The following is a 13,227-nucleotide window of genomic DNA, read 5'->3' as shown; positions in this document are numbered from 1 at the left end:
TAGAGAGCTTGAGCAAGTCAACACGGACGGCATCAAAAACGGCGCGCGCTTACGAATTGATGAAAAACGGCGTTGACCTCCGTGACCGCGCGCGTAGAACGTCAAAATAGGGAAAATGCCATTCAAGATTTCCTGTCACGGACGTCAACGCCGTTTTTGATGCCGTTAGTGTTGACTCGCTTAAGCTCTCTAATAAATGAAATTTCCCTTATAGATAAACTTTCCTGAAAAGCGGGCTATCTGTGTATCCTAGTTTCCAAGCCTCCACTGCCACGTAGTTTGTTTATTACAAGATGGCGGACACAGTTACTCTTTGCTGCAGCGAAGGGGATTCTGCTACGATAAACTTGTTTGGTATGTGAGCAAAGGGCGGTCATATTATTTAATGGTTGGCCTGTAGCCTTTAATGTATTGTCCGACGACTACGCATGAACGGATGAGATATAATCGGGAAATTAATTTTATTTTTGAGTCCGAAATGGTTAGGAACTTTAACGTAAATTCGTAACTTAAAATAATAATACTTAATAACGATACTTACTTTTTGTGTCTGTAATTTCCATGTCACGCAACTTTTTTTTCTTCATACAATAAGCAATGGAGGCTATGAGCTTGATAATCCAAAGCTGAAATGTTAGACGTTCTGATTTTTCATGAACATGTATGAACATTTTGAACATGTGTACTTTATAAATATTTTATGTTAGGAGCAACGGTCACATCGTGGAAGTGCAGGGGTCATAAAGAACTTCTATTTGTGAGGTACTAAAGTCATCACAAGGTCATGAAGTACACTCTTTTTTATAACAATGTCTTATATTCAGTTGAGGCTGAGCCCTGCTTATTGTTGGCGCATTTTAAGGCTAAATATTTTTTTAACGATGTTCTTAAATTATTGAGTATTATAAGAATATAATACTCAATGAATTATTACGAAGAGAATTACACTAATGATAATTAGCAATAAAAAGGTTGCTACTATGAGCACAATTTGATTCTGCATTTTAGAATGCATCAGGACTAAAAAAGAATTTTTTTCTGCTACCTGAGCCTTGGCATGTTCTTAGGATGTTCTTAAAATTTGGTGAAATCTCAGGCAGGACGTTCTTATAAAAAAAGGTTTTTATAAAAAAAAGACTAGAACTTCTAGAACATTCTAGAACTTCTGTTTGTGTTGTAGTCATTTCAAAAAAACAATTAGGCACCTAATCAAGGACTTTTATTTTTCAAGTAATGACTGTGCCCATCACTCCAGAGAACAACAACAATAAAGAAAATATTAAAATAAAAATAAGCCCTTTCTGGCAAATAAAATTTTTGGTTTGTATGAAAAGGACAAATTGAAACCCATGATCCGTGATTGTAACGTTTGTCATGATTCGTAAATGCTGAAAATTGATCAGCGTGAATCGTGATCTTTGCTCTTTAAAAATCTTTTAGCATGATATCTAAGTAAATATTGATCCTAATACTCTGTTTATCAGTTTATTGTGAAACATGATTTCTGATCTTTGAAACTCGTGAAACCTGCAGGGACCCTCCCCCCTTACTGCCCCTAAATCCAGTATCAACAGAAAAAAAAAAAACACCACCCCACCACTTACCTCTAAGATGATCTTAATACTACTTTTTTGAATACTTTTTAGTGAGAAAGCCATAACAGATGGGTCTAAACCAATCAGAGGAGGAATTCCAATAGTTTTTCGTAAGTTTTTGTCATGCTGTAAGGATTTACAAGAGGTCTGCTTTGTGTCCTGTAGGTGGCCACCAAAGGCGTACCCCCATACAAAACATTTGCCTTGTTATCAAAGAAAAAAACAAGAGAGGTTTTGAGAGGTTATTATTGTCATTTTTTCAGCAAATTTTGGCCCTTGGGATCTAGGACCTCAGCATGGCTTTGCAAGAGTTTGCAAATGGAGTGTTGCAAGCAACACCCAGGTACTTACTGTGTGATTGTCAATAATAGTTGCAAGCAACACCCAGGTACTTTCTGTGTGATTGTCAATAATAGTTGCAAGCAACACCCAGGTACTTACTGTGTGACAGTCAATAATAGTTGTAAGCAACACCCAGGTTCTTATTGTGTGACAGTCAATAATAGTTGCAAGCAACACCCAGGTACTTACTGTGTTATGGTCAATAATAATTGCAAGCAACACCCAGGTACTTACTGTGTGATGGTCAATAATAGTTTAAAGCAACACCCAGGTACTAACTGGGTCATAGTCAATACTAGGTCCAAGCAACACCCAGGTACTTACTGTGTGATGGTCAATAATAGTTGTAAGCAACACCCAGGTACTGTAAATCCACTTTCAAACAATCATAATATTAATAACAGTTAAATCTTTCCCATACATCTACAGTAGTGACAGTACACAATATTGAAATGCACACAGGCCCGTAGCCAGGGGGGGGCTCGGACGAACCCCCCGCCCAGCTTGAAGGTCCGCTCAGAACAAACAAAAATATATAACGTTTGGCTGGAGATATACCGTGCACATCAATATGTCTTAAAATAACCATAGAAATCTTTTTAAAATAATTATCTTTATTATTATCGCTATATGTTAAAAAATACCCTATTAATAACATTTTTTAAAAATACAAGATTGATTGCCTAATGTTATAAGGCGAGGAGAGGGGTATACTGGAAGCACGGGTGGCCTAGTGTGTTAGCGTGTCGGCCTCTCACCGCTGTGACCCAGGTTTGAATCCTGGCTCAAACTGGGGATTTTTCCGGGTTCCTGCCTTGAATCGAATTTGTCACAAGTGAGTTGAATTTATTCTTCCGTGTTTCCAGTCTTCTCGGATAAGGACACTAAACCGGAGGTCCCATCTCTTCAAGCTGTACTACACTAAACCTGAACCGAAGGGACGTAAAAGAACCACTGGGGACGCAATAAACCCTCTGGCAGTGACCACCCCCAGTGACAGTGCTTACTAACCGAGGTTACACTTGAGTTGGAGCCGTGCTCTGTTGTGTCAACCTTACTGCTATTTCATATGTGTAATAGTGGTAGAAGCCTTATAAATCATAAATCATACCGGAAATTTGGTCCACTGAAATGGAAAAACGAACCACCATGCTCTAAATCCTGGCTAAATCCTTTTCATCTTTTGATTAATGCTTAATTATAAATCTAAAATTTAAAAGGTGTGATAAAGAACATGTTCAGCTTATAAAGTTCTCAAACTTATTCTACTTTTTTTTCAAGGATTGCTCCCCTAGTGCATGTTTCATTCTCGAAGATTCAGATTTCACCAGAAGTATGTGGGATCACAGGTTAGTTAATCATTAATGATCCTAGATCTCAATCATCCCAATTAATGAGGAAATGTTTTAAATGAACAATTTTGGTGTTGCAGAGCCTCCCAAAAATTTTCATGTATATGTATTGTATGTATATATTATGTTAGTGTATCCTACTAATTATAAAGCCCTTTGCACTCCCATGACACCAGTTGCTATATACTTTATATGCTTTATTGGTTTCCATTCTACTGATTCTTAAGGCAAATTGTGGAATCTGGATAAAACTCTGTATTAAATTTGACGTTGATATCTGTATTGAATTCAGATAGCCTAGTCAAAAATATGAAGTTGAGTCTTTTCGACCTAACTAATTTTTATCCTTCAGGTTTAGGCTAACATACCAAGTAACTGTTGAGAGGCAAAAGCTTTCTACTAGGCTTACAATTGAAAATAAAGGTTTGTTTTCATTTTTCCCTTACCAATTGGCATATCCAGTCATATGAAGATTTAAACTTTAAATTTGTTATAGATAACAATTAATCTTAGAAAAATCAAAACCAATGATATGAACTCTGGTAAATAACAATAACTAGTGTAATAATTGCTGATGTAGATACCAAGCCATTTGACTTCACCACCCTACTACACACATACTTCAGGATTCCTGATGTTACCAAGACAACTGTCACTGGCTTGAGAGGAGCTTCTTACGTCGACAAGGTAAAGCATGTGGGATTAATAAGTACATTCTGCTGTTATATAAATTTAGTAATTGACTAATAACAACAAAGCAAGTTGCAGGCCCGTACCAAGGATTTTTATTGGGGGGGGGGGGGGGAGATGCAAAATCTGAAAAAGTGGACTTAATTTTCCGGGAAAGGGGGGGAGGGGGGGAAGGGAGGGAATATGTTCTCTAATAAAAATATAATCATCCCCAAAAGAACAAAAAAGGATTTTTTTATGCCTTTTCAGTATCTCCATTGGACGTTTATTGTCAGATTTGCTACATACAAGAGTGATCTAGCTTATGCTTTATAGTTTTGTCTACAAATAGCATTTAAATTTTTGTTGTGTTTGATATTCCTAAGGCTGTTTGGCCGGTCTCTTACACATCAACTTTTAATGAGATAAAAATGTCGCATGCCAGGCAGCTTTTCATGTGACACTTACTCATCTAGATTTTCTAGAAAACATTTAATAGTTAAAAAAATTTAATAAACATACAGTTCTTTCTGAGGATGGCTTACCCTTGTTTCAGAGCCCCCCATGTCTCTCGTTTATTGACTAGTTCTGCTAAATTCTTTGATAGCAGAACTCTTCTTGCTCAAGCTACTGTCTGTTGCTAGGTTCGAGTCTCCGCATCCAGAGAGAATAATGCAGACTTGAGATCTCTTTCCATTATTCCCTAGCTTCAAAATGGAGATATCTGCAAAGAAACAAGAGACTTTGTGCAGGTGGACTGTCACACAGACAGGTTAGTGTTGATTAGAAAAGGAAGTTTTGAAAAATTGAACGAGATAGTTTAGTCAGAAGTGCTTTATGATGAGAAAAATGTAAAGAATGGTTTAGCCACCCTCACCCTTATCCACCAACAGATACCTGTCTGCAGAATGTTACAATTTTCCCCTCCCCTTCCCCCAGGGTGTACATGGACACTGCTAGTTCCCATAGACTGTCTAACTCGCCATGTGATGGTGACATCATCATCGACAAACACAACTTACCAGACACAGGTGAGAATGTTATAGCCAGACACTGGTGAGAATGTTATAGCCTGACACTGGTGAGAATGTTATAGCCTGACACTGGTGAGAATGTTATAGCCAGACACAGGTGAGAATGTTATAGCCAGACACTGGTGAGAATGTTATAGCCTGACACTGGTGAGAATGTTATAGCCTGACACTGGTGAGAATGTTATAGCCAGACACTGGTGAGAATGTTATAGCCAGACACAGGTGAGAATGTTATAGCCAGACACTGGTGAGAATGTTATAGCCTGACACTGGTGAGAATGTTATAGCCTGACACTGGTGAGAATGTTATAGCCTGACACTGGTGAGAATGTTATAGCCAGACACAGGTGAGAATGTTATAGCCAGACACAGGTGAGAATGTTATAGCCAGACACTGGTGAGAATGTTATAGCCAGACACTGGTGAGAATGTTATAGCCTGACACAGGTGAGAATGTTATAGCCTGACACTGGTGAGAATGTTATAGCCTGACACTGGTGAGAATGTTATAGCCTGACACAGGTGAGAATGTTATAGCCAGACACTGGTGAGAATGTTATAGCCAGACACTGGTGAGAATGTTATAGCCTGACACTGGTGAGAATGTTATAGCCTGACACTGGTGAGAATGTTATAGCCTGACACTGGTGAGAATGTTATAGCCAGACACAGGTGAGAATGTTATAGCCAGACACAGGTGAGAATGTTATAGCCAGACACTGGTGAGAATGTTATAGCCAGACACTGGTGAGAATGTTATAGCCTGACACAGGTGAGAATGTTATAGCCTGACACTGGTGAGAATGTTATAGCCAGACACTGGTGAGAATGTTATAGCCTGACACAGGTGAGAATGTTATAGCCAGACACTGGTGAGAATGTTATAGCCAGACACTGGTGAGAATGTTATAGCCTGACACAGGTGAGAATGTTATAGCCAGACACTGGTGAGAATGTTATAGCCTGACACAGGTGAGAATGTTATAGCCTGACACTGGTGAGAATGTTATAGCCTGACACTGGTGAGAATGTTATAGCCAGACACTGGTGAGAATGTTATAGCCTGACACTGGTGAGAATGTTATAGCCAGACACTGGTGAGAATGTTATAGCCAGACACTGGTGAGAATGTTATAGCCAGACACTGGTGAGAATGTTATAGCCTGACACAGGTGAGAATGTTATAGCCAGACACTGGTGAGAATGTTATAGCCTGACACAGGTGAGAATGTTATAGCCTGACACTGGTGAGAATGTTATAGCCTGACACTGGTGAGAATGTTATAGCCAGACACTGGTGAGAATGTTATAGCCTGACACTGGTGAGAATGTTATAGCCAGACACTGGTGAGAATGTTATAGCCTGACACTGGTGAGAATGTTATAGCCAGACACTGGTGTCTTGGAGGTCAGAAATTGATGGGATACCTGTGTCTACAGGGTCATAAAAAAGGTAGGATACTTGTGTGTGCAGGGGAATAGATCAATGGTCGATGGGATACCTGTGTCGGCAGGGGACAGAGCAATGGTGGGGAACCTGTTTCGGTAGTGGACAGAGCAATGGTTGGATACCTGTGTCGGCAGGGGACAGAGCAACGCTGGGATACCTGTTTCGGTAGGGGACAGAGCAATGGTGGGATACCTGTTTTGGTAGTGGAAAGAGCAATGGTGGGATACCTGTGTCGGCAGGGGACAGAGCAACGCTGGGATACCTGTTTCGGTAGGGGACAGAGCAATGGTGGGATGATACCTGTTACGGTAGGGGGCAGAGCAATGGTGGATACCTGTGTCGGCAGGGGGCAGAGCAATGGTGGATACCTGTGTCGGCAGGGGACAGAGCAATGGTGGATACCTGTGTCGGCAGGGGACAGAGCAATGGTGGATACCTGTGTCGGCAGGGGACAGAGCAATGGTGGATACCTGTGTCGGCAGGGAATAACTGCAATGGAGAGTAGTTGAGTGTGTGGGTGAATGGAGGGAGGGAATTGATTACTAAGTCATTTTTGTGCTGTTGTTGTATTAAAGTGTTGTGGAACCCATGGGAGGAGAAAGCTGAAAAGATGTCAGACTTCGGCAATGACGAGGTAAAATATGTATTTAGATATCGTATTTTCAACATTAACCCAACTTATGGCAGTGGATTTTTTGCCCAAATGTGTCATTGGTTGACGCTATCTAAAGGTGTTTGACTGAAGTCGCCTTTGATTGGTCCCTTCTAATTGTGTCTGGCTCACGCTGTCTGGTTGTGTTTTTAGTACCCGAATATGCTGTGTGTTGAGGCAGGATATGTGAGTAAGCGGTTCTTGCTCCAGCCAGGGGAGTCCTTCAACTGTGGCCAGACTTTTACGTGCGCTCCTAAGGAATAGAAATATAGCCTCGCAAGCGTGAAATGGTACGTTAAACGCATTTGTGAAAAAACAGTAGTTTCGTTGATGTTCTCTGTGTTAGCCATTTATCGTCGTCATCGTCATCGTCATCGTCATCATCATCGCCACTGTAATCGTCATCTTCACCCATCATCATCTCCATCGCCATCGCCACCGTCGTCGTCGTCGTCATGGCGTCATCATTGAATTACATTGAATGAGCGATCAGATCTTAATTCGGGTGTACAATAGGTGATCTTCTGAAATTTATTAGGTTATATGGTTATATAGCGGATTTTGGTTATCTAAAGACTTAAAAAACTTCGTGCAGAAGGCGTTTTTTCTGGCAGCAAGTGACGGCAAATCAGCGGTTGCCAGGGCGACACTGTATTCTACCCTGACCATCGCCATCGCCATCAACATCGTCATGTCGGCCTCTACCGGGTCATACGATTGGCAGACACATAGGGACCTTGAGCAGCAACAACGGCAAATCGGACGCCGACGGCAGAAAACAATGGAATTTGATTCAGAATTCAATAGCAGTACGTGGAAATGCGTTCTGTCTGATATATTTCAGCCGTTTTAGATCGCGTTGTCCTAGCCGTCGTCGTCGTCGTTGCTTAAGGTCCCAAATAATAGCGATGTCGGTTTTCAAATTTCGCCTAGAGTAGCTCGTTTTGTGGAACTTTAAAGTCATTTCATTCATGAAACTGTAAAAAAATATATATTGCATCTGTAGAGATGATTACTTTTTTCATTTGATTGCATTTCTGAAGAGCGATTCTTGTTACACGTAAAAATAACGGTTGATGTTATGGCATGTGTTTTAAACAATGGCAATAGATTCCTAGTTAAAAAAAAAAGGAAAAAAAGCATTTTAAAATAAGTATCAATTTTCCATGAAGCCCTACACTCCAATACCCCTTTTGAGACAGACAAACAAACAAAACAAAAACAAGAAAAAAGGCCCGGGGGCTTTTGTGGTGTTCTGCCTGTGAGCCGAACTTTTATTTTGAAAGAAAAGAGGGCCGACTTATGACTTTTTAATTGATATATGACCATATGAGTGGAGAGTGTTTTGACAGGAATCCAAGGTAATTCTGCAATTGAAAATATTGCTACCACACAGTAGCATGGTCACGAGCCCGCGGTCAGGCGCTGAGAACGTGCCTCATTATTCAGCGGCATCTTCACAAGCCGCCCGCGATATTTATATACCGACACGCGTTTGGGTTCATGTCTGACCTTTGCGCCATTTCAGCTTATTGCACGTGTTTTCAATCGAGTTTTCAAGCATCTTCGGTAATTTCACTGTAAAATGGTTTCATCAATCGCTCTTTGTCTGTGTTTGCTTATTCGTGTTTGTTTCTGTCCGTGTTTTGATTTTCCGTCGCCTGCTGATCTCGCGCGCACTCTTCACTGCTCCACGTGCTGCTATTTATTCAAGCGAATCTCTATCCAGCGTTCGTGATCGCTACAACAGTCCTCTCACGTATAGGCAGCGCTACATGAAAGCTAAAAGTGCTGTCAATCGCAAGCAGAAGACGCCGGAACTTCGTTTAGTACTCCTCATCGCGGTATCCGCCTATCTGAACTAATTGAGCATTTTAGAAGAACTAACAAGCCGGCGATTTCAGAAGATTCACCGGAGCGTGATCGATTGAAGATCTAGCCCACACAAGCATGTTGAGAAAGCTTTTTTATCTTTTCTGAATTTCGTAACATTTGTAGCGCGACAAAGAGCAAAATAATGAATCCGTCACACCCCCTATAAGAGCATTGGATAATGCCGGCAGCAGAAATTGTTTTCATTCTTTTTTGGTCATTAACACTACATTTCTCAATTCCCGATGATCGTGACATTCTATAGAGTATAACAAAAGGCTGGCTTCGGTTTTGATTGTTGCTTAGACAGGTTCTTTTGTCCGATGACACAAAAGGGGGTAGTAGAGATGCAGCTAACAAATACAGATCACACAGTATCACGACGGGGAAATCTTGACAATTATTTATGAGAATTTATATAATATTCCCCATTTACTTGCAAAAGTTGGCGACATTTCATTTTGTGAGATATGCGTGCTTCGAGTCTATCGGAATGTAATGTACAAAGCGCTGACAGCTGGCCGCGAGCCTCGGTCTGTTTGCTCATTTGCATTCCGTGCTGGCCTTGGCCTCGATTCGCTTGTCATTCCCTGACCTGTGATCGAAAGAGGGAGACAAACGGCGCGCGGCTGGGGTCAATTTTTGCTATGTTGTTATGTAAGTAAATCTCACTAAATTAACTCAAAAGCAGGCAAACCCGTCTGCTCCTTCTGCGCCGAAACATGAACCTAATGTCGCCCTAAATCCGATAATAACTATTTACTTTGAAGAACAAAAGAACTCTTGAAAGTCGTGTGTGTGTCAGGGATTTAGAATATTTTCCATTGGTATTTGCATGTTCGTATATTCCTGTGATTTGCTGGGAAATGTGTACTTGGAAACCATTCATCAACAACTCTCACCTATTTCACTTGCGATTCGTGTTTATTGAAATGTTTTATCTTACTTCTTTCGAGTGGCGAGAATAACACGCCAAATTTATTCTATTTCGTGTTAGCAATCTAAAAACAATCATGACTCCCTGTGAATGATGAAAATCCTTTTCAGACCAGCTGAAATGACCGTAGGAGTGAAAACATGTTAATATTAAAAAGCTACAAAAAATATTTTACAAGGTTTCTAAATGGATATTTCGCCTTAAAATTATCAGCCTAAAATTTAAATTCCCGATTGCTTACTGTATGTTAAGTAACTGCGCAGGTTGCAGAGCATGTAATACAATAGTGCGATGTTTTTTATGGTTCTTGTAGGTCTCAAGTGCTTACGTCTGTTCTGACATCAAGACCAACGAACTCCCCAAAACGAACACAAACAAACCGGCTCCCATTCAAAAAAACATTGGATTTGTGGGCTTCACGAAGTGTTCTCTGGTCGAATTAGCGTGTGTTTTCGAATGTTTTGATAGGTGATCGCTTCGCATGAATCTCTTGTCACAGATTTTGCACACGTATCTCTTTTCGCCTGTGTGCGTTCTGTAATGCCTGGCCAGTTCATCGGAGCGAGCGAATCGCTTCTCACAATCCTTCCATGTGCACATAAAAGGTCGTTCACCCGTATGTGTCCTCGTGTGTGCTTTCAAGTGACTACTCTTTCCGTAAATTTTATTGCATCCCGCGTATGTACACGCGTGTTTTTTTACCGGTTCGCTTTTCCATTTGCGAGGGGCTCTCCGTCTTTTCGCTTTCCCATCCATACAAGCCTCATCGGTAGGCGTGGTGTCCGTTTGTTGTGGCAAGTTCTCGCAGGTTTTCTTGCCGCAAATTTCGGTCTGTACAGGTCTGTAGCGAATATGCGAGTCCGTATTGGTATTAGGATGTAATACAGCGGTCAAACAGCGATGTTTCTCCATATTTGAGCATTCCTGCTCGAGTGAAGCCAGTACGCGAGCTACCATCAATAGCGGCGAACCATGCTCCACTCTTATCGAGGGCTTCGCCTTTGGAGAAATTGAGGAGAGGTCTAAAAGGCATCTAGCCGCCGATATAGCGTCAAGACTTGCCATGGGAGTAAAAACCTTGTTTAGTTTAAAAAGCAGCACACTCCCCCAGAAGAATAAACGATTGAGTTGAACTAGTGTCGAGTGGTCGGTGGCTGTCAGGTTATGCAAGTCGCTGGCAAACCTCGCGTTTAAATACAAGATGCGCCGGTGCGGTCAAGGTTTTGTTTCCGTTCAATATATTTGTTCCCCGGCCGCAAAGGCGGGACTGATGTGACCTGCTAAGCTCATTAATGCGGAATTCCGGGCTGCTATTGGTCAAACCCCTGCATAATAATGTTTTACACGTGCTAAAATGAAAAAAATATATACTGTATACATGCTGGCGGAGTCGCTCGTGCGAAAAGATCTCTCACGAAATAACTGCTACACGTAAATGTATCACATAGCCAAATTGAAATTCTGAATCTAGAAAAAAATATCGAGACAAAGGCCCCAGAAGTTGAAATTTGTTATCGCTCTTATTATTGTAAGGATCTTGTAATTGTTCTCGCCTAGGCAACCATAAGAGATAATTCTTTAAGCAGGCGTGATAGTACTACCAAATTCAATTAGTGCAAACACGAAAATTTCTGGTGGAATATATTGAATATTTAGCGAGTTCTTTCGCTTATTAGCCGGTACCGACCAGAAACCTGGGAAGCAGAAATTGTAAAATTGTAAATAGAATTAAAAATTAATGAGTAGGAAGGGCAATTGAAGAGCTGCTTGGTAAAAAATTGTCTCTACCCCGTCAAGTAGGAGTTGCTTCCAACAGGGGAACTGTTCTACCGTAACGGTGCCCACGTGCGCCAAAGAGCTTAGTCAACAAACGAGTAAAATGTCTCTAAATTCCTTCAATTCTCATGTAGTTATAATACCCGCCCATAATTAAGTAATTAAAAAACCCACTGGGTTTAAATAGCAGCTAACTTAAAAAAAAAGATTTGGCAAAACGGATAAAAAATAAATAATCGCTTCTAAAGTTTTATTCCCCGGGGCTTCCATCGAGTACCGGTTCTTTCAACAGAACATATGTTTGCTTGCACAGATCCCGGCGGACATTTCCTGTGTAAATGTCCCCGCCAAGTTTTGTCACGGACGCCGCGGTTTCCTCGCGCCTATTCAAAAGATCGCATCTCTTGGCAATGCAAGCGACACACCTTCTCGAGTAGAACTAAGCGTTTGTTGTATATTTACACGCATGGGATCGAGGGCGATGAACCGGGAAGCCAGCGCGTGGTCAACAGACGCCGCTACACAGGTGGAAAAGCTGTCAATCATAAGTCAAGTAACCAATCATGGGCAGGGATCTGTTCAGGGGTGTCGGATCTCCCACAGCTGTTCATTGTTGATATTTAGGGTAATTGACGTTTAATTATTGTATGCTATAAAAAATTAAAAGATGTGTTCTCAACCGGTTCATACTGGTGGATCTCGAGAAGGGATTTGTCTTTTCAACTGTGGCTTTGTTCTGTTGCCTTGAGATCTTGTCAGATAACGGAGGAATCTTGCGGCTATATAATAGAACAGGTGTGCGGTCAATGGGCCCTAAAAAGACATTTTTTAAAATACTTGCTAGGTAAGATAGGGTATCGGTCCAGTACATCTTTCTAGATGCTTGCTATTGTTTGTTATAAAGACGAAAACGCAGTCTATGGTTTAACAACGTAGAGGAAGACGGAAGTAACCTGATACTATTGGGGCGAAAATATTATTTTTTGTTTGGTAGTCAGCGAAATGTTAATATCCACAGTACTCATACATCGACGTTTTATGTCTTTAGTCTCTCCAAACAATAGTTAGGCTAGGCAGGCCATACTAACTATGTTTAGGTTAGGCTGTATAGTAGTCGCGTATTGGATGTAGACGCCTCGCGATAACTCTTACCTCCAGGGGCTGGAAATCAAAACTGGCTCGTGATTGGGAGGTAAAAGGATCGGGATTAAAAATGCATTGTACGGGATATGAAAAAAAAGATTTCAGAGGTTCGAGTTTCATTAGAGCTAGAGTTAGCTGTAATACAATGATAGGTTTTGCTTGCCATAGCGATGAGGGATGAAATGAATGCCAGACTTTAGATCACTTTGGCAAGCTTTCATTAGCAAACGGAGAGGAACGCGTAGACGTCAAAGCTTACGCTCGGGTGAAAAGCAGAGAGAAAGAGATGCGAGCGGATAAGAAAGAAAAGGAACCGTTTTGTTCGTTCTCCGCTCTGTCTTCTTGTCTTGCGTTTGCACACGCTTTGTAAGCATCTTTACGCTTTCTTCTCTGTCGCCGCTTCCT

At 41.1% G+C, this 13,227-nt stretch overlaps 1 protein-coding gene across 2 annotated transcripts; it reads left to right on the top strand.

Moving 5' to 3' along the window:
• Positions 1–197: 197 nt before the first annotated feature.
• LOC5503299 (putative glucose-6-phosphate 1-epimerase) lies at positions 198–12,358 on the top strand. Of its 2 annotated transcripts, none has more exons than XR_004293451.2 (12): positions 198–354; positions 708–762; positions 1,647–1,705; positions 1,859–1,938; positions 3,219–3,286; positions 3,642–3,712; positions 3,870–3,976; positions 4,666–4,730; positions 4,898–4,989; positions 7,018–7,076; positions 7,248–9,623; positions 11,993–12,358. XR_004293451.2 is itself a non-coding variant. In XM_001624345.3 (12 exons), the coding sequence occupies exons 1-11, from the start codon at positions 294–296 to the stop codon at positions 7,356–7,358; spliced, it is 828 nt and encodes a 275-aa protein (XP_001624395.2). In that variant the 5' UTR covers positions 198–293; the 3' UTR covers positions 7,359–7,384; positions 11,993–12,358. The 2 variants fall into 2 exon arrangements, 1 of the variants encoding a protein (XP_001624395.2); XM_001624345.3 differs by having other exon boundaries at positions 7,248–7,384.
• Positions 12,359–13,227: the final 869 nt, after the last annotated feature.

Source organism: Nematostella vectensis, chromosome 5 (genome assembly GCF_932526225.1).
Source record: "Nematostella vectensis chromosome 5, jaNemVect1.1, whole genome shotgun sequence".
Lineage (NCBI taxonomy): Eukaryota > Metazoa > Cnidaria > Anthozoa > Actiniaria > Edwardsiidae > Nematostella > Nematostella vectensis.
This window is presented reverse-complemented; position numbering and strand designations above follow the sequence as displayed.